The sequence below is a fragment of the Geospiza fortis genome, unplaced genomic scaffold (genome assembly GCF_000277835.1).
Source record: "Geospiza fortis unplaced genomic scaffold, GeoFor_1.0 scaffold608, whole genome shotgun sequence".
Taxonomy (NCBI): domain Eukaryota; kingdom Metazoa; phylum Chordata; class Aves; order Passeriformes; family Thraupidae; genus Geospiza; species Geospiza fortis.
The window spans coordinates 262,136-285,507 of NW_005054494.1; the positions used below are offsets into that span (position 1 = coordinate 262,136).

Here is a 23,372-nt window from a genome sequence, read left to right on the forward strand (position 1 = left end):
TCTTGGCTTTTTTTGTCTTTAACACGCATCTTTCACAGAGGCATGTCCAGCTTCTCAGTGGTTCCACAGACCGTCAGTTACACAAAAAGCTTTGCATCACTTCCCTGAATTTCCTCCCATTCCAAACCACGACACTCCTATGGATTGCATTAGAGCTGCTACGTGACTTCCTTAAAACAGAATGAAACAATCAGAATTATGAAATCTGATATAGTCAAATGTTTTTGTGGCTTCTTTAAAATCAACTGACTTGTAAGAGCGATCAGCGCACATGTGTGCAACATCTGCTCTAATGACTCTTTTCCAAATCTTGCTCGTATTGCCAGCCATTTCCCAGTACTCATGGGCACTCTGTCTCCTCATTCTGGTTTAACATCTGTGCTGCTAAATGAAAGTAATCAGAGTCAGCATAAAAATTTAATAAGCTGTGTTCTGGCATTGGTCATGTTCTTAATTGTGTATTTGTTTTCTGCCCGCAGAAGTCCTCAAACATTGTCAGCCAGAACACCTCTGGTGTTTACAAGCATTGGTGTTTATTAGTCTCAAATTACTCTCTGTTGGTGGTATTTCGAAAACAGACCAGATCTCTGAATTTGCCAATGCTTTTAGGGGACTGATCTAAGCCGGACCCCAGCCTGGGGTCTAACATCACAGCCTTCCTTTCCTAGTTAGAGATTTACTGAGTTTTGGAAGCAGAAAGATCCTTAGACAGAATAGTAGAATCTAAATAGTCTAATCCAGAGAATGTTAAAGTTTTAAATAACTAAATATTTTGGCTTCACGGCAACTCACCAAGTGTATAGTTGGTTGCATTTATGTCCTAGTAGAGTGTCTTACAGTGGTTGTCCCTATTGGCCTTCCAGGAGAAGCAGAATAAGGACAGAAAAATGGAAGGAAGTTTTGTGCTTGTCCCAGATAACCTTCTGCCACAGGAACAAAGTTGTATGTTTCCTAGCACCACTAACTGGGCCAAGTTTAGGAAATTGTTAAGATACTGCCTGTTTCCTGAAACTCTTCTGTCTTGTCTGCTGGGCTTTCAGCTCCCTGCCTGTTTGCTTTGCTGCCTGGCTGGAGCAGCTAGCTGGTGATTTGGCTCTTGCACAGGAGTTCAGGGATGTCGCAGACATCTTTTGTGAAAATTCTTTCTTAGGATTTTTGCCTGCTGATATGTTGAGAGGTTTCAGCAACACAATGTAAACAATGGTTTTCTGCTGCTGTGGAATGCATCAGGTGGATTCTTGATTGGCCCATCTTGGATGTTTATAGTTAATGGACAGTCAAGGCTGAGCCCTCTTGGACAGAGTCCAAGACAGCTCCTTTTGTTATCATTCTTTGGTATTCTATTCTTAGCTACTCTTCTGAGAGGAAACTTTTCCTTCTATTTCTTTTTAGTTAGTTATAATGTGATATATATATCATAAAATAATAAATCAAGCCTTCTGAACATGGAGTCAACATTCTTGTCTCTCCTCTCATCCAAGAACCCCACTGATTACTGTCACACAGGGGCTCTCAGTTTCACCCCTGCTCTGAGGCTGCCAGTGAAACACCTCAGACCATGTGCCCCTCATTCACTTTCTCTCTCCCCCTCCAGTTGGATGGAGAAGAGAATTGGAGACAGAAAGGTAAAGATAATGGGTTGAGATAAGAACAGTTCACTAGAAATAGCAATGAAATAAGAAAACAAACAGTAACAACAACAATGCTGATAGCAGAGTGTGCAGGACAGGCGAACAATTCACGCCCCTCTGACCACTCACTCCCTTCCTGAGGGAATAACCCCAGGGGTGAAGGATGGGGAAGCAGTTGGCTGAAACCTTACCACAAGCTAGGTATGGCCCTCGGGAAAGAGAAAAGGAATTCCCTGTAAGAAACTGTTGGAAATCTTGAAACAACTTGCTGCTTTCACACTGGAATTTTGCTAATGCCAAAGAATATAGTGTATTGGATGAGGTTTTCTATTTTTTTTTAATTGCCATCAGGAACTGACATTTATTTGGATGAAAAGTTTCAGCAAGCAAATGCTCTCACCCTGGGCAGCAGTGTGTTTCTGTATGTATCAGTACCTGAGTTATTCTGCATTCAAAATAATCTATGGGAGGAGAATCTGAGTACAGGTACCAAAAGCAGCTTTATCTGAGTCAGGAAGTGTGTAGTCTGTACTTAATGGAACATCGACAGTAGTGGGGTTCAGGCACTGTCCTTTTATCTTAATGTCCTGAAGCCTCCCTTCTGGTTCTGCTTCTTGGGAACCAAAAACCGGGACATAAATGTTGTTACGAAGACATCCAGGCACTATTGGTTGCCCGAGATCAGGATCTGTTGAAATGCCCGAAGTGAGGGTGCTGCCCATACAAGCACATCTCCAGAGCAGTCTGTGCCCGGCGGGTGGCCCTGAGCTGTCCCCAGCCCGCCGGGCGTGCACCATGTGTCAGCAGAGAGCTTGCTCACAGCACCACACACATTTAAGGACATTTTCTCTTACTGAAACATCTGGATCTGTATTGGAATGATACTTTTTTTGCAGTTTCTTCTGTGCAAATAGAGCTTAATTGGTACTTGTGTTCTGCTTGATTATGCTTCACATTTTGGAGCAATCTGTTCAACTTGAACAGTTCTGTGAAGTGGGAAAAGTGGTCTTCTGGGAAGTACTAGCTCATTTGGATGGGATATGCAGAGTGCTCATTTATGGTGGTGTTTCTGTCCTCAATTCTGACTGGACCAAACCAATTTGTTCTTTTTCTAGTCTTTACACAGGTGAATTGCCATAATGCAGTGGTCCACCCTTTCTAAGAGGAAAATTGCTTCCACATTCACACTGCCACTGTTGCTTTATATTTCTGTGGCAAGTTCTGTTTCATACACTGCTGTTTCTGAAAGACAGTTGTCTTGGTTTGGAAAGACAGGAGTCTGCTAAGGAAGGCAGAAGCCTCCCCTGAAATGGAAAATGTAAACCCCCTCCCTCTGAATTGCTATAAATTTTAAATTAAGGGGCTCTCAGGCAAAAATATGGGAGCAGGAAATAACAGTTCTTTATTAGGGAAGAAAATAAAAAGATATAGAATAAACAAGCAGTAAACCAAAACAACACTGACAGAATCACAACACAACCTGACACCCTGTTGGACGGGGTCTTGGTAGCAGTCCAATTGGAATTGGCTGCAGTCCTGGTGTGGTTCCATTGGAATAAGGATCCTGTAGAAAGGTGTAGTCTTCCTCTGAAGATCCAGTGGAAGAGGCAGGTGTTCCCCCAGGAAATGCAGTAGAGATAAACCATGCTGGTGTTCCAGAATCTCCAGATTATATCTGGGTAGCAATGCTTGGCTCCGCCCTCTGACTGGAGCATCTCCCAATGGAATGCTGTAGTTCTTATCAGCCATGCAGTGACATTCAACGGCCTATTATCAGCAGATGTTCCCACCCCCCCTCGAGGAAGGATTGGGTGTGGAAGAGATAAAGAAAACTGCCCATTTAACAGAAGACAACTGCCATACAGATGGCAAATAGAATACATCTTGCCTTGCAATCTGGGACAGGAATGCTAACACACACACACAAATTTCCTTAATAAATGTGAGCAAACCCACATGTTTACAGCTTGGGAAAATAAATATTTCTGTTTTAAAAACCCTAACCAAAGCTTCATTTAAAAAACAACAACAACAAATTCCAAACAAACTGATCATAAATTGACATTTAAGGTCGAAGTAGAAAAAACAGCTAATTGTTTTTTAAAGATTCTTAGCATGAAATTGGTGTTGTGCAGAATTCCAGTGTAGGTTATGAGCATGGGTGTATTACAGCTCTGCTCATTTGCTGAGTAATTCCCAGTGAAGAAGTAAAATTTTATGTAACTGGGTAACTTGAGAGAGAGAAAGCTGCAAAGAGCTGCTGTGCTGTCAGTAGACTTTGACAAACTGACCACAAACATGGTGCAGGGGGGAGATGGCTTCTGTATCTATCACAGTCACGTGAACATTTGCGACGAATAAAATTTGAAAGAGTGCTCGGGCTGTCCCTGCCTGGGGACAGGTTGCTCCTGCAGGATGCTCCTGCATCTCCCCAGATCTGCATTTGGTGTCCCCCGGCTCAGGGCGCCTTGGGGAGGGCACAGGCCAGGCCCTCAGTGGAAAGGGAATGCACACACACTTAGAGGCACAAGTTCTCTGTCTCCAGGTGAAAAGTCCCAATACAAACTAAAATCTCAGGGGAGGCTACAGCTTTGTGATCCGCTGCAATTGTGCCCTTAAACACTGTACATGATTGAGAGTGCCCTTACAAGGAGTTTATGTGGTTTAATTTGTGTTTGTGCCAAACTGAGTACCTGTTCACCTTCTCTGTGCCAAACTCTCTACCTGTTCACCTTTTTCTGAATGTTTTTATATGTTCTCTTGTCAAGTCTGCAGCCAGTGCCAAGTGTGTGTAATCCTGCCTGCTCAAAAAAGGTGCCTCTAATGGGGGAAAACCCTTAGGTTTTACATTGTAGTTAAAACCTGCATGAATGTAAATACACAGGTCTATTTTCCCCATGATAACTCAGGGATAAAAGGTACTTGAATTAGGCACTGAACTAATTAATATTTTTGATTGCTTGATTTCACTCTATTATATATATTCATTGATTATTGTTCTTCCAAAACCTGTTTCCTAACTCAAAGCTAGAGCAAACCAGTCTAAATGGGAATTGGTGCAGTCATAAATCAAGGACTTGAAGTGTCTGATTTGCTTTTTAATGAAAAAAAAAAACATTGACAACAATAATTCACAGAGATAGTAAGTTCATTTGTAATGCATTTTCTGGGCTCATCAGAGTTTTCTTTTGATAAATTACCTATTCCATAAAAGGAAAAAAAAATAGTTTTACTTACCTAATTCATAATTCAGAAGTCTCTTACGACTATTTAATGAAGTGTGCTCTGAAGAGTTTCTGATAGTTCTTCTAAAAAAGCATCATGTTTGATGCATCATGGTTTTTCTTTTCCCTTGCTGCTTTGGAATCATAATCCTGCCTTGGTTCCAGCTCAACCTGCATTTCCCACCTGGGGAAACCGGTTTAAGGCCAGTGGCTCCTGCCTGCATATCCTTTGTGTGCACTGCAAGGGCATGTTGCAGCCTCCTTCTCTGGGAATGGTCACAACAGAAACAGTTCTAATGACAGGGGAACTTCATACAGTGTCTGCGAAACATCTGAATTCAAATTTGACATTGTATATTTAATGTTCAAGCCATGGTACCTGATCTTAGCTGTGTGCCAAAAAAACATTTGGGAGGTACCTCAAAATTCTGGTGCCTCCTTTTCTGGAGAATAATGTTGATTTTGCATCCCTGTGTACAGCTGTGAAACTAATTAAAGGAGAGGCAGAGGACAGTATTTATACCTTGTGAACAGATCATTGTAAGGATTAGGCAAGAAATCTAAAAAAAATCAATTTTTTACTAATTATATTTGTTATTATTAGCTATTTTTATCTTAGAATTTTATACACTGTTGGGTTTTCAGGTATATTCTCTCAGCAAGTGGTGGTGTTGCAGGTTCACACAGGCAGAACCAGCCTGCTAAGCTTGGCTGTTTGTGAAATTAATTTGATGTCGCTGGTTTAGTGGTGAAAATCACAGAATATTCTGGCTTGGAAGAGACCCACAAGGGCCATCAAATTTAACTCAAAATAGACCGGAAGGAGTCAAAAAGTCTTATCAGAAAAAAGGGATTGGATAAGGAGACAACACTCTCTTTTTGGTTTATTGCCTGGAGAGAGTCCTTTTTGGAAACTGATCTCTCCAGCCAGGCAGTATAATCTTAATAATTATTGTAAATAATAATAATGGATGTTCAACTTTAATTGTGTTTACTATTTGATACATCAGTAGGTAACTCTGTTCCACTTTTTAACTGCTGTTTGCCATGAGCAGATTTTCCTTGCCCCTTTTTCAGGATCACAGCTGGGTGGGGGCGCCCGCCGCTGTCCCTGCGCGGCTGCGGGGTGTGCGGGATGTGCCTCGAGGCTGCCACGGTGCCCGGGGCGAGCCCATGGCACAGCCCAGGAATGGGCTGCTGCCGGACAGCGGGGCCGGGGATCGGGAGGCTCAGGGTCCCAGGGACACCCCAAAGCTCTCGCCCAGCTCCTGCCCCAATGAGCACTTATACACTCAGGCCTTGAGTTATTTTTCCTCGTGAAATTTCCAAATATTTGCAATTGATCTCCCACGGGGAAGACCTGTTTTCTGCACGACCTGCCCAAGAGTACATTCTGTCTGGAGATGAATTTCAAGTATAACGTGGGTAAACTAGAGTTAATTTTTTCTTCAGGTCCTTGCTCCTAAAATATAGCTGTTTTTTTTTAATAAAAGTAAGATACAGTCTAATAATTCTTGAACATAATTTAATCCCCTTCAGCTGTATTTGTAAAATTACCCATTTCATCTAGCGCCTGTCAGTTTTACAATTAACACTGGGCGCATTAACTGCACTTTAGGCCTTGACTGTTTTCCTTAACAGCAAGTGAATTTATTATAAGCAACTTGTTTTCAAGGTCTTCCCATGAACCATGGAGACTGGTGTTCTGCATTTTCACCTTGCAGCCTTCAGATGCAGGGGACAGCGTCATTTACGTCTTTATTAAAGTCATCATTTACACCCTTTAAACTGTGTTAGGCTCTGGGTTGTCCTTGGCCAACCCAGCACTGTATGAGGCTTCACTGTTGCTCTTTTGGCAGGACGTGGGCTGGAAATGCTACAGGATTGCACCTGAGGAAGATGTTAGGTGCTGTTTGATGCTTGTTTCCCCAGAGCGTGTGGAGCAGCAAACCAGCCCTGGGCATGGTCCGGGTGCAGGGGCAGCTGCAGGCACCAGCAAGGATGGGCAGGCTCAGGATGGCGGCTGCTCAGTCCCGGAGCCGAGGCAGCAGCTGGGGAATAACACACCATTGTTTTATGGAGCACAAATTGGCTTTGGGCTGGGGGAAGGTGTCCTGGCCTGTGGCAGGGGATTGGAACTAGATGATCTTTAAGGTCCCTTCCAATGCAAACCGTTGTCTGAAGTGCAGGGCCATTTGCAGGCACTTAGAGTGTGGAACTTCCCAAATTAAAGATAACAAAAGGTAAAATTGGAACAAATATGAAAGGATGAATAAAGCAAGCATCATTAAGAAACTTCTAAAGTGTATTCTGTTTAAACGCTGATTTTCCTTAAGGAAAATTCACTCTCTGCTCTTGAGCAAGGAACAGTGAAATGAAAAAAGTATCTTTCATTAGCAGCAATCTAAAATATGTATGTACTTGCAAGTGTGTCAAGATTATTTTTCTTTGTAAAGTGAAGTCACTGTTTGGTTTCCGGTATGAAAGGAAATGTGCATATCCTATGGGCTAAGCAAATACAGATGCTATTTTGCACAAAAAATACAAATCTAAGTGATTATTTTAACCTGGGCCTACAGTGGAGTAAGATTACCACAGGTGATTCTACCAGATGCAGACCTCATACCCTGCTATTGAAGCAGCCACAAAAATATGGGCAGAAATAAATCCGAACTCAAGAAATACTACATCCCACTCTTCCATTTTAAAACACATTGTAAGGAAAACACTAAGTGAATGCTCTGTACCAGCTAAACAATCCTCAGCCTAGGACAAAACTCACTGCAGCTGTCTGGTGTGGAAGGGATTCATCCTGGGATGATTTCAACAAGTGTTGGAAATAAAAACAGAAAAAGAATAAATTACCATTTATCAGTACCTGTAAGCAGAAGAAGCCTTCTGCATTAGTTACTGTTACTGCTTCCCCCTGAGTAGTGAACACGGAGACCACCCCCCCTCCCGCCAAAAAAAAAAGCAGCTTTGCTAAGGTTCAAGCTCTCACTGAGCAGCTGGATGGTGTCCAGCCCCTGAGTGTGTGTCTCCATCAGCAGCACAGGGATGTCCTGCCAGCTTGGAAAGGATGAGGATGCTGTAAGAACCAGGCAGGTACAGGCGTCACTGAGCTGGAGAGGTGACCACACTCACCCCTCACTGTGCTTGCAGTTGGTCCCAAGGTCTGTTCATGCATCGATGAATTGAAGAAGAAAATTAACTTTAAAACAGCAGCAAGGTTGTTTCCTACAGTTAAATATCTTAGGAGAAAACTGTAAACAAGGCAAAACTGAGGAAGAATGTGGTATTAGATAAAATATCTTAACATCATTCCTATCAGAAGTTTAAATTTGCATGTGTTTATGTATATACACTTCTGCTTGCACTCACCACCCTCAGTGAACTTCAGTTTAATAAAACTGTAGTTGTAATAAATGCAAGAGCTCATATTTCATACAGTGACACCTCTGAAGAGCTGGAGGGACTGAGCCAGGATGATAATGAAAATGCAAATAAAAGGAAATACAATGCCCGTGATAAAAAGTGAGGGCAGAGGAGGAAATGCCAATCTCCTGGTTTGCCACTGAAGTTTCTGTGGTTAATGTATAGGTGGAAGAAACAGGTTGAAAGGAGCTGACTTGAGAGCAAGCGCTGAAAGGAGACAAATAACAAAAAACCCAAATCTTTGTGGAGGGTGAGGACTATTGAGGTGGATTTTTCTCTCCTTTTTTCAACCACTCATTTCTCATCCCTCATTTTAAAGAATTTCTTCCCCACAATTTTCTCTCTTGACAGCTTCTGCATTCCTTTGTTTTGTGTCATTAATTCTCTTGCAAAGAAAATGGCTTTCCCCCCTTATTTCAAATTACTTTTTCCTGTAGCAGACATCCTTTTACATTTCCTTTCTTCTAACAGGAGTTGTAATTTCTAGACTCTTCATTGTCCCTTTGTGTGGGGAAGCTGTGTACTTCAGGCTTCTTTTGGCCCCTTGGCAGCCTTGAGTCCCTTTTTCTTCATGAACAGCTGATACTCTGCTCCTGTTCCTTGCTGTTACAGCCTCTCACCTTTTTCCCTGCTGTGCAAGGGACATTCAGAACAGGATTTACGAACACATTTTATCTGTGCCAGCCTACAAATGCTGACTGTGATGTTGCAGATGTGGTGGATTAAGAGGATGGCTGAAGTCACCAATATTTTGAACCAGTTTCTTAATACTGACAAAATGAGCCAATGTTAATTAAACATTAGCATTTACTGACATGTGCCCCCCTTAATAATGGTCAATTTAATATGTGTATATGTATGTGTGTGTGTATCTCTGCAAAATTAATTAGCTTATGAAAATACACCTTTGGGCTGGTCTGTTCTGTTCTTTCACTAAGCTAGTCTGCTCTGAATTTATACCTTTCCTCCATTCGGAGTAACTCTATTTCCTTGCAAATTTCGATTTAAATTGTTGGCTTGCAACAGAAATTACTATATTATGCTTGAGCCAAATAACCTAAAATGTTTTTACAAGATATGAATTGTGCAGTTTTTGACAATAAGGGGAGTGTTTGCTTTTATGCCAAGCAACTTTTGGGTGTGGATTGGATTTTCACGTCAGCTGAAGGCTGGATCTGGTCTTTGAAGTTTAGAGAATCTCAAACTGATAGACACTAAATATCTATGTATTTGGGCATTGCATACACTGCTGGGGGATGGGCTTGGCAGGGGAAAACATGCATCAAAAATGAAGTGAGGTTATGGTAAATCAGGGTGTGATAGTATCTTTCTTCCTTGCAGAAGAGCACTCTCTTGAATAAAATGCATAGAAGTGTTTTTCATTTTTATCTCTTTCTCCAAAAAGTCCTTCTAAATTCAGGCTGAATTAATTCCAGATTCTGCAACTGTGGACAAAATTTTAATTTCTCCTAGGACTAAAGTGACCTTCAATGTCTCTAGAGCAAGCTTTTTGGTTAGCACACAGAGGAGATTCTCTCGGTGTTTAACCCCCGTATACGGTCGTTGTCTGATATGCCTGAGCATGTCTGCTCTCCCTGGTATATTTGCACAGCTAGAAAGCCAAAGCCAGTACTTTAGAAGTGCCATTCCTCCACGCTGTCTCAATATTTAGGTATGAAATGCCTGTGGCTGCTTTTGGAGCAATGTTGTCTGCTGCCGCCCTGCTGCTCTCACCACCGTTTTGGCTCTGTGAATGGGCAGCTAATTGGCAGCCCAGGAAGAAATGTGAGCTATTGCCTTACTCCTGTGGCTTTTATTTTGCTTTCAAGAGGTTAAAAACAGTTACACAGATCAGTTCTGTTGGTGGTTTCTTTTTGATCTGTTGCTCTTGAACTCCAGACTGTCCTATCCATCATGTTAAAAGAGCAAGGGTAACAACCAAAATAAATATTTTCCTGTCTTCTCTTTCAGATAAAATTGAAGATGAATTAGAAATGACGACAGTGTGCCATAGACCCGAGGGACTGGAACAGCTTGAAGCACAAACCAATTTCACTAAAAGAGAACTTCAAGTTCTTTACAGAGGATTTAAAAATGTAAGAACAGTACTGCAATGAACAGAGTCTAATATGTATGTCCTCACCAGCCTCAACTGCTCAGCTTGATTTTGTATTATTCCCCTGCTAAGCATTAGTAGTTTTGTATAAGATTTCCCTTACCACAGAAAATTAGCACAATCTGCCTCTCCATCTAATATTTATGACACTGCAATCTGCCTAAAACTGGGTTTGGATGAATATTCAGCACATAATGGTCTCATTAAACTTGTTCCCCAAATGTCAGCAAGCACACTTCAATTTCCTCAGCTGTGCCAGTACTTGAAGATAACCTGAAAATGTTTATATGGCTACTTATTTAAACCTTGCTTTCATCTCCTCATGTTCAGATATAAGTGGTACTGTTCACTTGTGATTATGTGCCCAGGATGGACATTTCATCCCTTCTCTAGCTGCAGAAATCTTGCTCTTGTAGAAGAGCACTTTAGGATTTTAAGGTCCTGCATAAGTAGGGAATAAGGCTGGGGTGGCATAAAGAGAAGCCAAAAACTGAATGTGTGTTAAGACCGAGGAGATCAGAGAGAGGCTGCAGATATCTGGGCAAGCAGGCAGCAGTGCCAGCTGGTGTGACTGGGTGTGCAGAGCAGCTCCGTGCCCAGCCTTGTGAGCCACCGTTCCAGCCAGGCTCCCTGGGAGCCCAGAGTCTGCAGCTCCCAAGCCTCAGCCTGGCTCTGCTGCTGCCTCTCAGGGGCTCCTCACAATCAGGAGAAATGGATGGGGAATGTTGAGGCTACATGGAGCAGATGCTTTATGGACCTTGAAGAATGAGTACTCATTACATGTTTGCCTGAGGGTCAGGATTTAGTCACCCAGGTGGTTTGTGCCAGCCGATGTTTTAATGATGATTAACAGGTCAGAATCAAACTGGCTCAATAAACACAGAATGGTTTTTATATTCTCTTGCAGGACAGTGGCAGCATTTAGAAACCATTGCAGCAAAATGCTGTAGTTTCTCAGTCAAGTCTATTGGGTAAAAACTTGTCAAAAGAAAGCTGGGCTACCTTAAATACAGGCAGTTCTGAGGAACCTGCGGGACTTTGAGAAGGGCCTTTATTTTTGACAGACTTTTGAAATCACATTTCCAGTGTATATTTGACTTTTCCAAGGAGTGTGGTGGTTTCACCCTTTTTTTCTCTGCTCACCTAAGTGGGCCAAAGCACAGCTCAGCTTTCTGTATTTTTGTTAGTGTGTGTGGCATATTTCTGGAGCTTTGCTGCACACAGGAGGTCATTTCATGTGTGAAGTTGCCTAACTGAACACTGGTGTCTCTTTATGCTTTTGCCAGCCAGCAGGAAATCACACGGCTTTTGAGACAGAACTTGGCAGGTTAACACCTTGATATGACATGACTGCTTACAGAGTGAGGTTAAACCCAGTTTTGCTAAGATCTCTACCGTGCCTTCTGTATCACTGGCGGGTGGGAATCCTGTGTGGGAGAGCTCTGCTCTGTGCTGGGGGGATTTGCAACTGCAGATGCAAACCCGTGAGGCAGACCTGGAGCACTCTCAGCACACAGGACATTTACCCCCTGCCTTTTCTAGTTCTGCTAGCACTTTGCACTACAGAGGCATTACCTCCCAGGGCAATAGTGGCAGACAAGGGCATTTAACTTGTGACCTAAGCCTAGGATATCGCTGAAGGTCTTGGTATTAATTGCCAGTGATGGCAAGGTCTTGGTTTATATCAGAATATTAGGACAAAGCAGGCTGGTTTTATCCAGCTGATCTGCATACAATATACACAAAGTTTCATATGTAAGGCTTAAATTGACATGAAAGTACAGCTTTAACACTGGTAGCCTGCAAATCCTGGTTTCAGTGGGGTGGGTAATTATGCTCAAGAGGCAAACTGGCTCATCTGTTACTGTATTTGCTATTGTAGCAAACAGTCTGTTCCTTGGGATGATGTTACAGTGCCATCTGGAGATTCAAAATCCCTGTGGGAATACAGTAATTTTCCTCCCTGGCTTATACTTGCTGCTTGGTCTCAGTAATTATTGCACAGGTCCTGTTCAATCACAAGGCAATACCTGGATAATCACAGAGCAATTTGCAGGAACTTGTGTAGGGGACAGAGGGATGGAGGTCCTGGCTGCAGAGGATTTGGTGCACAGGAGCAGAGATGATGTTCCACCAAAGGCAGCTCAGCACAGCCTGGGCTGGCCTCTGGACTAGTGCTTGTCTGACCAGGGTCCTAATTCTCAGTACCTTTAAACCTGTTCTTGCTGTGTCTCTGAATTCTGTTCCCACCCCCCCTCCAAATTATCTCAGTCTTTACCCAGGGGGTCACTAGTCTGGTCTGGTGGTTTTGCCCCACAGTGATAGAGGATGCCAATAAATTCATCTCCAGAGAAGCTGAGCATGCTAACCAGGCCTGTATCACTGCTGCCTGCCCAAATGTTCCCTCTCTTTGCCTTCAGCTGGCTTTTCCAGTTGTGAGAGGGTGCCACCCTCCAGCATCTCTTGGTTGCAGGACCAACAGTTCACATTTATCTAGCAGTTGCCTCTGCCCACAGGATTCTGCATTATGTGAATGGTCTCCTTTGCACCTCTCTGTCAGCTATGGTAGAACTGAAGCCAGACTAACCTGAGGTGTTTGGTCCCATCTCTTTGGTTGGGACTCTAAAAAAGCAAGGTTACAGGCAAACCCATCAGAGCCTTTGGTGGGTCTTGCCTTGGTACAACTTAACAAAAGAAAGTGTGACATCTTCTGTCTACAAAAGCACCAGAATTGTTTGAGCTAAAAAGCAATATTGGCACAGGAACAGAATGGCTGTGAATAGGCATAGGCTGGAATTAGAAGAGAGTTTCTGCCCCCCAGAGGAGTAAAGTTTGGTGGCCAGTCATGGACTTGCAGGGAGGAGAGCAAGGAAGTATTTTTATTATTAAAATTGATAAATTGATGTCTAATGAAGTGGCCAACTATACAGAGATTTGAGCTTGGTAATTCAGGATCTTCCACTTAGGCCATGTTTCATGGCTTGCATTCTTTGGAATCAAATACATGGATTTAAAAGAACTGGAGGTTTTGTGAGTTTTTTTGCTCAGTGGGGGAGTTTGTCTCTTAGGGGAAATGCTTGTTAGCTGCAAGGGATAATTTCTTAATACTGAATCAGGAAACAGACAACCCAAATGACTGAGGGGCTGCTGGAGACATCCTTACCTTGCTTTAGTGTGTGTATTTTAGCAAATCTGTAACATAGGGTAGTATGAGATGTAATTGTAAAAAAAGCAGGATTACGGAGGTTAAAGAGAGCAGTACTTTAGCTAGGGAGAAATGTTCTCATACTTTAATAATCCCCAAAACATCTCCAAAGTGGGAGAACATAGAGCAACGAACTACATGGAATGTATGAGTGCTTAGAGATGCAAATCTGGATTGTGCCTTTGTCTGTGGTCAGCTAACTTACTACCTCTAATTTAGCAAAACATGGCCCTGGGTACTCATGCTCATGTTCTGGCCAGCTGAACTCAGGAGGGTCTGAAAGGCAGGGCATGCTTTGCTCCCCTGTGGTCCCTGCATCTCTGCCTTGCACATCTCTGAAAGCAATCAGTGAAGTTTATTTCTGATTCCAGCAGAGGAAAAATGCAACTGCTTTATTTACGTTTTATTTTCCTTTTGGTTTTGTGGGTTGGTGTGTTTGGTTTATACATGGATTCAGCTCCTTTGTGGTATAGTGATTTAAAAGAAGAGGGTAAGTTCAGATGCACAGCTTGTGCTGCCAGAGCTTGATAGTCAGTCCTGGGAAAATGAGGGATTTGTTCTGTGCTTGATGACAATACAAAAAAAAAAGTTCACTGTTTGGCATTTTTAAAAAATTATTAGTTTAAGGAAATGAGAAGGGTTAACCTAAAGCCCTGCTATCAAAGGAAAGCCTTATGAATACTACAGTGAAGGACTGTGTTCTTCTTACTGACAAGGATTTTTTCTTGAATGAGTGAATCTTTATTAACTTCAGTGGAATTTTAATTGCCACTAAGCTCACCTGCTCTGTGTCACAAGAGAGATTTCTTTTGAGTCAGCAGAATTAAGTAGTACTATAGCACTAATGAAGCCTCTGGAGCATTATTTGGTTCTTATAAAACAAAAATTGTGATCAATTAACTGCAAATAAATTGGTAGTAGCATATGTGTCTGAAAGCAAGCCAGTTATAGAGAGCTAAATGGGCTGATCAATGTCAGCACTGCCTCTCCCCAGCACTCCTAGAGCTGTGATGCAAACTTTCATTTGGCTTCCAGATGGAGCATCAGAAGCAATAAGGATCACGTAGAAATTCAGATAATTAAGCAGGCCCAATGGCCCAACTGCCAGGGTAGCCCTTGCCCCTGTGAGAGAGCACAGGCAGCACCAGCAGCCACGTGCACATCTCTGGTAATAAACAGGAGGAAGGGACCTCAGGGACTCTGCACTTGTGGGAAACATAGAGAAAAGAATGATCAGTCCCTCAACTACAAACCATCTTTCAGCAGGTGAAGTTGTGGTTCATAGAGAATGCAACATTTGTCTTATCACAAGGAGAGAAGGAAATAAATCTTGGCATAGCACTGTGCTGGAAAGGATGGGCCAATTGTGCCAGGCTTGGTTTTAAAAAGAATGACAGTTTAGTGAAGTACTCTGCAAGGGCCCTGTGCAATCTTGTAGTAACAGCAGTTCAGTGACCAAGGAGAACACTGCTACCCAAGAATGGCTGTGGATATGGTTCTGAGCCTGATCAACGATTAAAAGATATCATAAATAAATATCAGATTATTTATTTAATGCATGTTAGCTTATAAGCTTCAGAAAACATGTATGTTTAGGAAATATTTGGGAGAATCTCTTATGGTAGCTGTTAGCTTCTATTTAATTATCTTCCTTTGATGATTTCTGCTTTACAGATGAAAAAGTAACCACTTTTCTTGTGATAAGGAAACCAGGCAACAGATGTTTTATGAGGAGATTTGAAACAGTTTGAGAATAGTCATCTAACTAGAAACCTTGCAGCCTACAAAATCACAAGTGGCACACAGAAAAGTTGTCTGATTGACTGTTTGCTGTCTCTGTCTAAACAGCAGTTCAGGACTCTCAGGCAAGGTAGTAAGGGTCAGGTGCCAAGAATGGAAAGTTGGTAGTTCCTTGTGCAAACAGTTATTTATATTTTGTGAAGTTCCTGGCTGAAGCACCTGTGTTAAAGTGAGGCAGGGATCACAGCCTGACACAGAGAAGGATGCATGGAGTGAGTATAGTGCCAGGAACAGAGGAACTTTCTTGATCCCAAGTGTGCCCTCCAGCTCAGTATAAGCATGAAGCCTGGCCACACGCGCCAGTTGTGTGAGTTTTGTGAGAGAGAGTTAGCCTGCTCAGAGAATCCATCTCCAGCACCTCCTACCAGCAGGGACTCTTGCTCCCTCCTCCCTCCCTGATGAGAGCTTGGGGAATTAAATGGCTGAGTGGGATCGGTGCTGCAGCAGGACACAGACCCCAGGGTCTCTACTGATCAGTGGCTCAGAGTGTGGGAGGAAGCTGACTTTTCTGTGTCTGTAATTCTGTGCTCTTTGAAAAAGGCAGAGTGATCTGGTTATTTTATTGGTTTGCTCTGGTTTAATTTTCAAAATTGGTTGATAGGCAAATTTGAGGAATAATGCCATCAACTGGGAAGTATTTTCTCTAACTGAAAACATCACATGGTTAGGTAGCAGTGCCTAAGGCTCTGTAATGTGTGTTACAGCAGCACTGAGCTGGTGGAGGTGTATTTATTATTGAGGTTTGTTTGTAAGGACTTACTAGTGTGCTGTGGATTGTTCACCTGGCCACAGTCTGCTGCTGAGGATTAAAAAACAGCAATGAAACTGCTGAAAACACAGTTAGAAATGTTAATAATGGTGAGCCAGCTTTGTGAGATGCTTAGGATGAAACTGCAATCTGAATTACTTTAATTTCTCCAGCTGCACAGCCTGTGCATGCAAAACACTCTGAGAACAGGAAGGTGATTTGTTTCATTGCTCTCTTTGGGCTTGTAGAGTTTTGCAAATGAACCTTTACAAACCTGTGTTTTTCTTGGTTCTCTTTCTCTCTTTTTTTCCTTTTGTTTTCCAACAGGAATGTCCTAGTGGGGTTGTTAATGAAGAAACATTTAAACAGATCTATGCACAGTTTTTTCCTCATGGAGGTAAGTGGAGTGCTTTGTGCTTGTCAGGATTCTTGAAGCCTTAACATTGCCTACTGCCAGCTGGCTGCAAAGCTGCTGCAGATCATCTGTGCGAGAAATGGGAATCAAGCTGAAGCTTTGAGGGGTTTTAGACAGAAACACAAACATCAAGGTAATAAAATTTTAGGCCTTTGAACAGTTATTTCACATAGAAACCCCCCCCATAAAGATTGCTTCTCAATGTCAGCTCTGCATTCCCCAGGTCCAAAATAGAAACTGGGGGTTGATGTTTTGTTCTGTTCTGACTTTCTGTTGGCAGAAAGTGGAATTGCTTCCCCTCCGTGTGTCTCTGCTTCCCTGCTGTTGAACTGCTGGGCATGTAGTGTCTAGCACAGGAGGGTCTCAGACTTCTTTTTGGCCTGAAAATTAATCAAAACCTCCTTAAAATTCTTAAAGCAGTTTTTGGTTGATAAGGAAACTCCTGGATACCTGAAATGATCATTTTTGGTGTTTATGTGACTAAGACAGGACCATGTCATTAATGGGCATATTAAGGTATTGTATTAAATCTCTCAAATAATACATGTTCTTGCCTTTTAAAAACATCAAGAATCTATATATTCTAATATATATATGTTTTGTGAGGATGCTGTTGACAAATTGAAAGAAATTAGTCATTTAAGTGGCTTTTTAGAAAAAGCTTAAGTATTTGAGGCTTTCCAAAAGATCCTACTCTGTAGCAGCTGCAGAGCACAGTCTTTGGGGAACAAAAACCTTTCTGCAAGGGTGTATGTGTGCATGTACATTTACTTAAAGAAGGTCATTAGCATGTGTTTTTTCAACTAAATGTCAAAATAAAACACATTATGCTTATGTTTTACAACCCGTGGCACCTCAAAGAGGTACATCTATAAAACATTTGCATTAAATTTCGTTATGAACTTGATGATTTCCTGTTGTGATTTTCTAAACCCAGCAGTTTAGGATTCAAAAGGACAAAAAAATACCTCTAAGTGAGATTGCTGTCCAGTAGCCATGGGTCAAACTCGAGTAACTGGAGCAAGACCCTTCTGAAGCTGGGCATTTCCTGGGGGGGTCTCTGCTGTGTCTCCCACAAAACGAAGAGGTATAGAAAGGATGATGCAGATTGCACTCACTCTTCGATGTTTTTGCTGTGTTTCCCACCATTTGAACCAGAGACACTCATGGTTGGTGGGAATTTCCTGCTTGTTCTTTCAGGTAATGCTCCAAAATCCAAATAGTTTCTACTGTAATAAAATCTTTTGCGTTTCAAGGCTGTTTTAACGGAGGGTACCAGGATTTTGCAAGTCCATGGTAACATTTACTGCTTCATAGAATACCTGGCAATGTGTCAGGGTTGAGTTGCATGCAGAAGGAAAACAAATTCATGACTTGTTTAGAACCATCAGTGTATGATGAGTGCCTGTCCTTTGTGCCTTTCAGATGCCAGCATGTATGCACATTACCTCTTCAATGCCTTCGACACTGCACAGAATGGCTCCGTGAAGTTTGAGGTGAGTGATTCTTTGCATCTTCCATCCATGCCACTTTCTCAATTTTGTGTTTTTAACCTTTTCTGTCCAGTCTTCATTGCAAAGTAGTAGGACATGTTGGATTAAAGATTAGAGGTTTCAGTCTAAAGCCAGTCAGTGTTTTCAAATCTGGTTCACTTTAGTTTATGCAGATGCAATTCCATGTCAGTAAAGAAATATCTGGATTGTGCTAGTTGGGATCAGAGGGAGAAAGTGCAAAGGCTTATGCAACAGAGAGGAGTGGCTGAGGAGAGTCCCATGTGAAATGAGATGAGGGACACAGAAAACTTGCATCTTGTACCTTCTGCAGACATCATGCATTGCATGATGTTTTGAACAAGCATCTCAGGTACTTGGAAACTAAATGCGCACTTTAACTAAAAGGCCTGTTGCAGTGGCTACAAACAACCTCTCTTCATGCTCAGCCCATAGCTGTAGGAGTGCAGCAAAGGGATGTATTAAATCATAGACATCTGGAGGATGAACTCCATAGTTTTGAAGACTATAAAACTCCTATAAAACTACAAATCATAGGCAGTCTTGCCTTTGCTGTCAAATGTCCAAAACCTCTGTTGATTTCCAGGTAAGACTGGGAAATGTATCCGTTCATTGGATGCAAAATGGGGATGTTTCCATATGTATCTGTGTATCTCTGTGGCAAGGGCTGCAGTGGGAGGTTTGCATGGGGCAGCTCCTCAGTAGTTGAAGGTGTTCAGAAACCTGAACAATCTGAGAACAGGAAAATGCTGTTAAAATAACAAACAAACAAAAAAACCCTCCAAACCTAGAAAGTGCTGACCTTTCATTTCTGGCAGATCTGTCCCTTAACTGGTTGTCAAACATGAGAATTTTGTCCCCTTTTTTATCAACAAATTCAAATTCCTCAGAGGCTTGGCAAAAAGGAGCAGAGGTTTCCAAGCAGTGCTGCAGTGCCCCATGCAGAGCTCATGGAGGTGACTAAAGCTATTAAATGAGTTATCAGGAGCTGTATAGCTCTGTTAGCCTCAAGTTCTGCCTGTGCTAAAAATCCCCTGTGGCTATGCTACTCTCAGTGCCTGAGCCACCGTGCAGTATAATTAATAAATTACAGTTATCAGAAGCAGTATCTTTACTGTAAGCAAAGAAAACCAATTAAAATAATGTGTCCCACACTGAGTAATTAGTGGTGGGAATCGCATCTGGTCAAGTCTGGCAGATTTTGCTGGAGAGCAAAATCTAGGGCTCCCTGTGTTAGAGGATTTTATCTCTCAGATGGGAATTTCTCCCTTCTTTGCCAGCACCTCAGTCAGGAGGTAAGAAAGCATCAGCTTCTACTTCCACAGGCACAGTCCAGCTGTTTAATCAGGTGGTGGCAATCTGAGTGACAGGTCCTTGCAGCAGGGAGGAGAAAGTCTACTGGAGCATCTGTCAGTGCTCTTAAAGACCAGACATCTCAGTGAATGCTTCAACCATTGAGTTCAGTCAGAGAGGACACATTTTTGGAAAAGGGAGCTAAAAGAGTTTGATAAGCATATGCTCCATCCTAAAAAGATAGATCTTTTGACTGGCATTGTATAAAGAGGATGACTTAGAAAATGATGTTATGAGAATTCTCACTTCTCTCACTGCTCCAAACCAGGATTTTGTGATGGCACTGTCCATTCTGCTACGGGGAACTGTCCATGAAAAGCTGAGATGGACATTTAATCTGTATGACATAAATAAAGATGGCTATATAAACAAGGAGGTAAGGCTGTTCCTGACAAATATGGTTGATTTTGGAAGGGAGAGTTGATTTGGTTTTGTTGCAGAACACATTTAATTATACATGCAGCTAATTAAACACAAATCAGAGTGGACTCATGCATTTGTCTGTGTGGAAGCAAAATGCATGGTGGTCTTATTGCATGATTTTCTAGACATATTTTCCTATATTATGGTACCTTTAATGAATTGTGTTATCCAGGAGCAAAATGTTGGTTATGCCTCTCAGCCACATAAGCTTTGTGAAGGGGAGGGTGATGGTGGCAGAACTTTGTGACTGAGGCTCAAGGGCTTGCTTTTCTGCACTGTGGGAGTCATCCTAAGCAGCACCACTGCACAAGGAGATACTGTGGGAGTCATCCTAAGCAGCACCACTACCAAATCCTGCATTGTCATCTGGTTCATTCCTCTTAGCTGGTATTGCTTGTTCCTGTTATGGGAAGCCTTAATTTTGAGCATGGTGACCTTGAATATGTGTCAAATACAAATTGGTCCACTCAAACCCATTGTGCATTCCTGGGTTTGCAGTTACTGCCACCAGTCATGGAACTGAGGGGCAATTTGTGCAAGGTATGGGGAGGGACCAGATTACCAGTTCCAGCTGTGAGGGTCCCTGGCCCTGGAGGATGCCCTTGGGACAGGGTTGGTGCCAGAGTTGGTGCCACAGTTGGCTGCCCTTGCTGCCAGCACCTGCTGTGTCAGAGCCAGGCCAGGGGAGGGGAAGGGAGGGAGCACTGGGAGCATGTGGCACTGTGGGGGCAGAAGGAAGCAATTCTTTCTATAGGATGTCTGTGTGTCTGGTACATCTGTCTCCATGCACATGCACGGGCATTCCAGGTGCTGGTTTGTCATAGGAGAAGGAGGGTGAAGAATAGGGCAGTGCAAGACAGAAATGGGCCCTCATTTCTCTTAATTTCCTTTTTGTGTTTGTGCTGGCATGCTGCCATGGCAGGAAATGATGGATATCGTAAAAGCAATTTATGATATGATGGGAAAATACACGTATCCAGTGCTCAAGGAAGATGCACCAAGGCAGCATGTAGAAGTGTTTTTCCAGGTACCTGGGTTTTTATTGGTTTTTCTTAACACTCAGACTGGGCACTGATAGACTTTCCTGTAAAGCTAAGTCTTATAGCTCATTACATATTTCAAAATAAACCCTAGCAGCCACTCAGCCTAGCACTGCAATGCCTGCTGATTTCCTGGCTCCAAAGATATCTCCCAAGTCTCTTAGCCTGACCCTTTGCCTTGGGATGTGCCACGTCCAGTAAGTCTGAAGCCTCTGCATGTGTTGCAGGCCTTCTGTGCTGCTTCTCTCAGTTGCCCTAAGGACTGACAGGAATGTGGGTGTGGGTCAGTCAGACAGTGAATAAATAAATGATGGAATAAGGACAGAGGTTCTGGTGTGTGTCAAGAAAGCAGTTAGAGATGACCTCAAAAGTGCTCTAAATCCCAGAGTAAACAAGTCCTTAGCAGTTGGCCAATCCAGCACTGGCCACTGGCCACTTAGTCTGTGGGCTAAGCTTAAGTGCCCAGCTTTATTCAGGTTGCATCAATTAAGATACTGTACTGTAACGATAGTGTTACCAATGTAAACTAATTTTTACATTATTTTATTTTGCAGAAAATGGATAAAAACAAAGATGGAGTTGTAACTCTAGATGAGTTTATTGAATCGTGTCAGGAGGTAAGAACTAAGTTATAACTGCAAGGAAAGCTCTATCTCATGTCACATCATTTGCTTTCCTTTGGATAAACTCTATTTGAAACAAGATGCTGCTCAGGATCCTGGGTTTTCTTTGCTCTGTGGAAAAAAAAAAAAAACCAACCCAAACCAAAACAGCTTCAAGACTGAGTTTGTGATGCCCTGTGAAGCCTGTGACTCAATAGCGAGGTAGGGTGAGGCAGAATATGGGAGATGATGTCTTCATGTGCAGTGCTTTTATTTTCCTAAGTGGACTGCAGTCCCTGATTATTGACAAGCAGACAACTATAGAGAAAGCTCTTAACTTTCTTAGGTTGTTCTGGGGTTTTGTTGGTTTGGTTTTGGTTTTTTTTCCTTCACTTTGAGAGTCTGCTGCTGTCCCTGTGTGCTGCCCCAGATGTCATTATCAGGTACCACATTGCTGGAACTGCCCAGAGTCAACAGTGTCTCAAATTCTTGCAATTACAGCATTGAGTTATAAAACAAGTTGATGTTTTCATGGTCAAACATTAAAAGCAAATGCTGTCATTGTAGCAATGATTTTCATTTTTCCTCTGTTTTGGAAGTAAGCCCCCTCTTACAAATTCCATATATGAGGTTGGCTGTGTTAAGATTTGTTGGTACTTTTAGCACTGGCACAAAGAAGCATCTGCGTTAACATGAAATTGGCCTAATGTCTGTTGTCTTAGACCTGGACTGTGTGAATATTCACTCTGAGACATCTCTAATATTTGACCACTACAGTAATAGTGTAAAAGGTAACTTCTGCCTTTTGGAATGTTTATTTTGGTGCACCGAATTGCATATTGGCCCTTCTGTGCACTTTATGTTGCCTGGAAAATTCCTTCAAGTTCTGCAGCCAGACAGCTCTTCTGTCCCTGAGCAAGGGGAAGATGCTCACTGTGGAGGGCTCGGCTGGCTTCTGCTGCTTTGGTGTCAAACCAGGCTCTGGCCACATCCAAGTCTTAGTCACGGACTTCAGGCAGCCAAGTCCTTGTTTAGCAGATGCATAGTAGAAAGCTAATGTTTCTCAGTTACTTTATTCTTGGTCCCTCCTGATTGTTTGGCTTTTTTTTGGCACCATTTTATTTAATTGTTTGTGTTGTGTATTATTCTGCATGTTCGTAACTTGCCTGTAGGTGTGTGTATGATCAGGCGGTCTCAGTATTGAAGCAGCTTTACTTTACCTATAACTGTTAGAGTTTTAATTCTCTGTCCCTGTTTGGGTTTGGTTCCTTCTGCCATCCTGACACTGGGAGCTGGGCAGGCTGATGCACTGTCAGCTGCTGTTTCCTGGCAGGCAGGAGCAAGCTCTGCCACACCAAGATTTACTCTTTTTATCTTTATGAAAAACAAACCAAAGTGCACAGCAGTGCTCACCTGTGCCTTTGCAGCAGCTCTGGCTTGAGGACAGTGAAGCTCTGGCATGACCCTGGAGAGCTTGATTGGCTTCCAACTGCTGCTGAGTGAGCAGTGACAGGGATGATGCAGCCTCACAAAACGACTGAGGAGTGCAGTGCAATACATCTCTTAAGCTGCTCAATGTGGAAAATTGTTTTCATGTAACAGGCAAACAGCTGTTCTGAACTGAATTCCTGAGGGGAAAAAAACATCATTATATTTTTGAATACTAATCTGGTTCTTATCTCGAAGTAAAATTCCAATACTTCAGGAGAAATAATCCAGGATTTCCCTTGTGTCTGTCTGTAACTTTCTCATTTGGCTCTAGGAACTTTGGAGAGGCTGAGGTTGCACAGATTGCATGTGTTTTGGGTTTAAACTGCAATTTCTGGCAGGAAGTGCTCCCTCAAGGCGGTTTGCTTGTTGGTTCAAAAC

The 23,372-nt window shown here is 42.5% G+C and overlaps 1 protein-coding gene across 2 annotated transcripts in view; it reads left to right on the top strand.

Moving 5' to 3' along the window:
- Window positions 1-23,372, top strand: part of LOC102044202 (Kv channel-interacting protein 1) — a 177,101-nt gene that overhangs the window by 149,487 nt on the left and 4,242 nt on the right. For both annotated transcript variants that reach the window (XM_005428619.2, XM_031063315.1), the window contains 6 exons: window positions 10,262-10,386; window positions 16,487-16,556; window positions 18,000-18,070; window positions 19,707-19,814; window positions 20,784-20,888; window positions 21,456-21,518. In XM_005428619.2, the coding sequence (XP_005428676.1) occupies window positions 10,262-10,386; window positions 16,487-16,556; window positions 18,000-18,070; window positions 19,707-19,814; window positions 20,784-20,888; window positions 21,456-21,518 (542 nt within the window). The remainder of the gene's footprint in view (window positions 1-10,261; window positions 10,387-16,486; window positions 16,557-17,999; window positions 18,071-19,706; window positions 19,815-20,783; window positions 20,889-21,455; window positions 21,519-23,372) is intronic.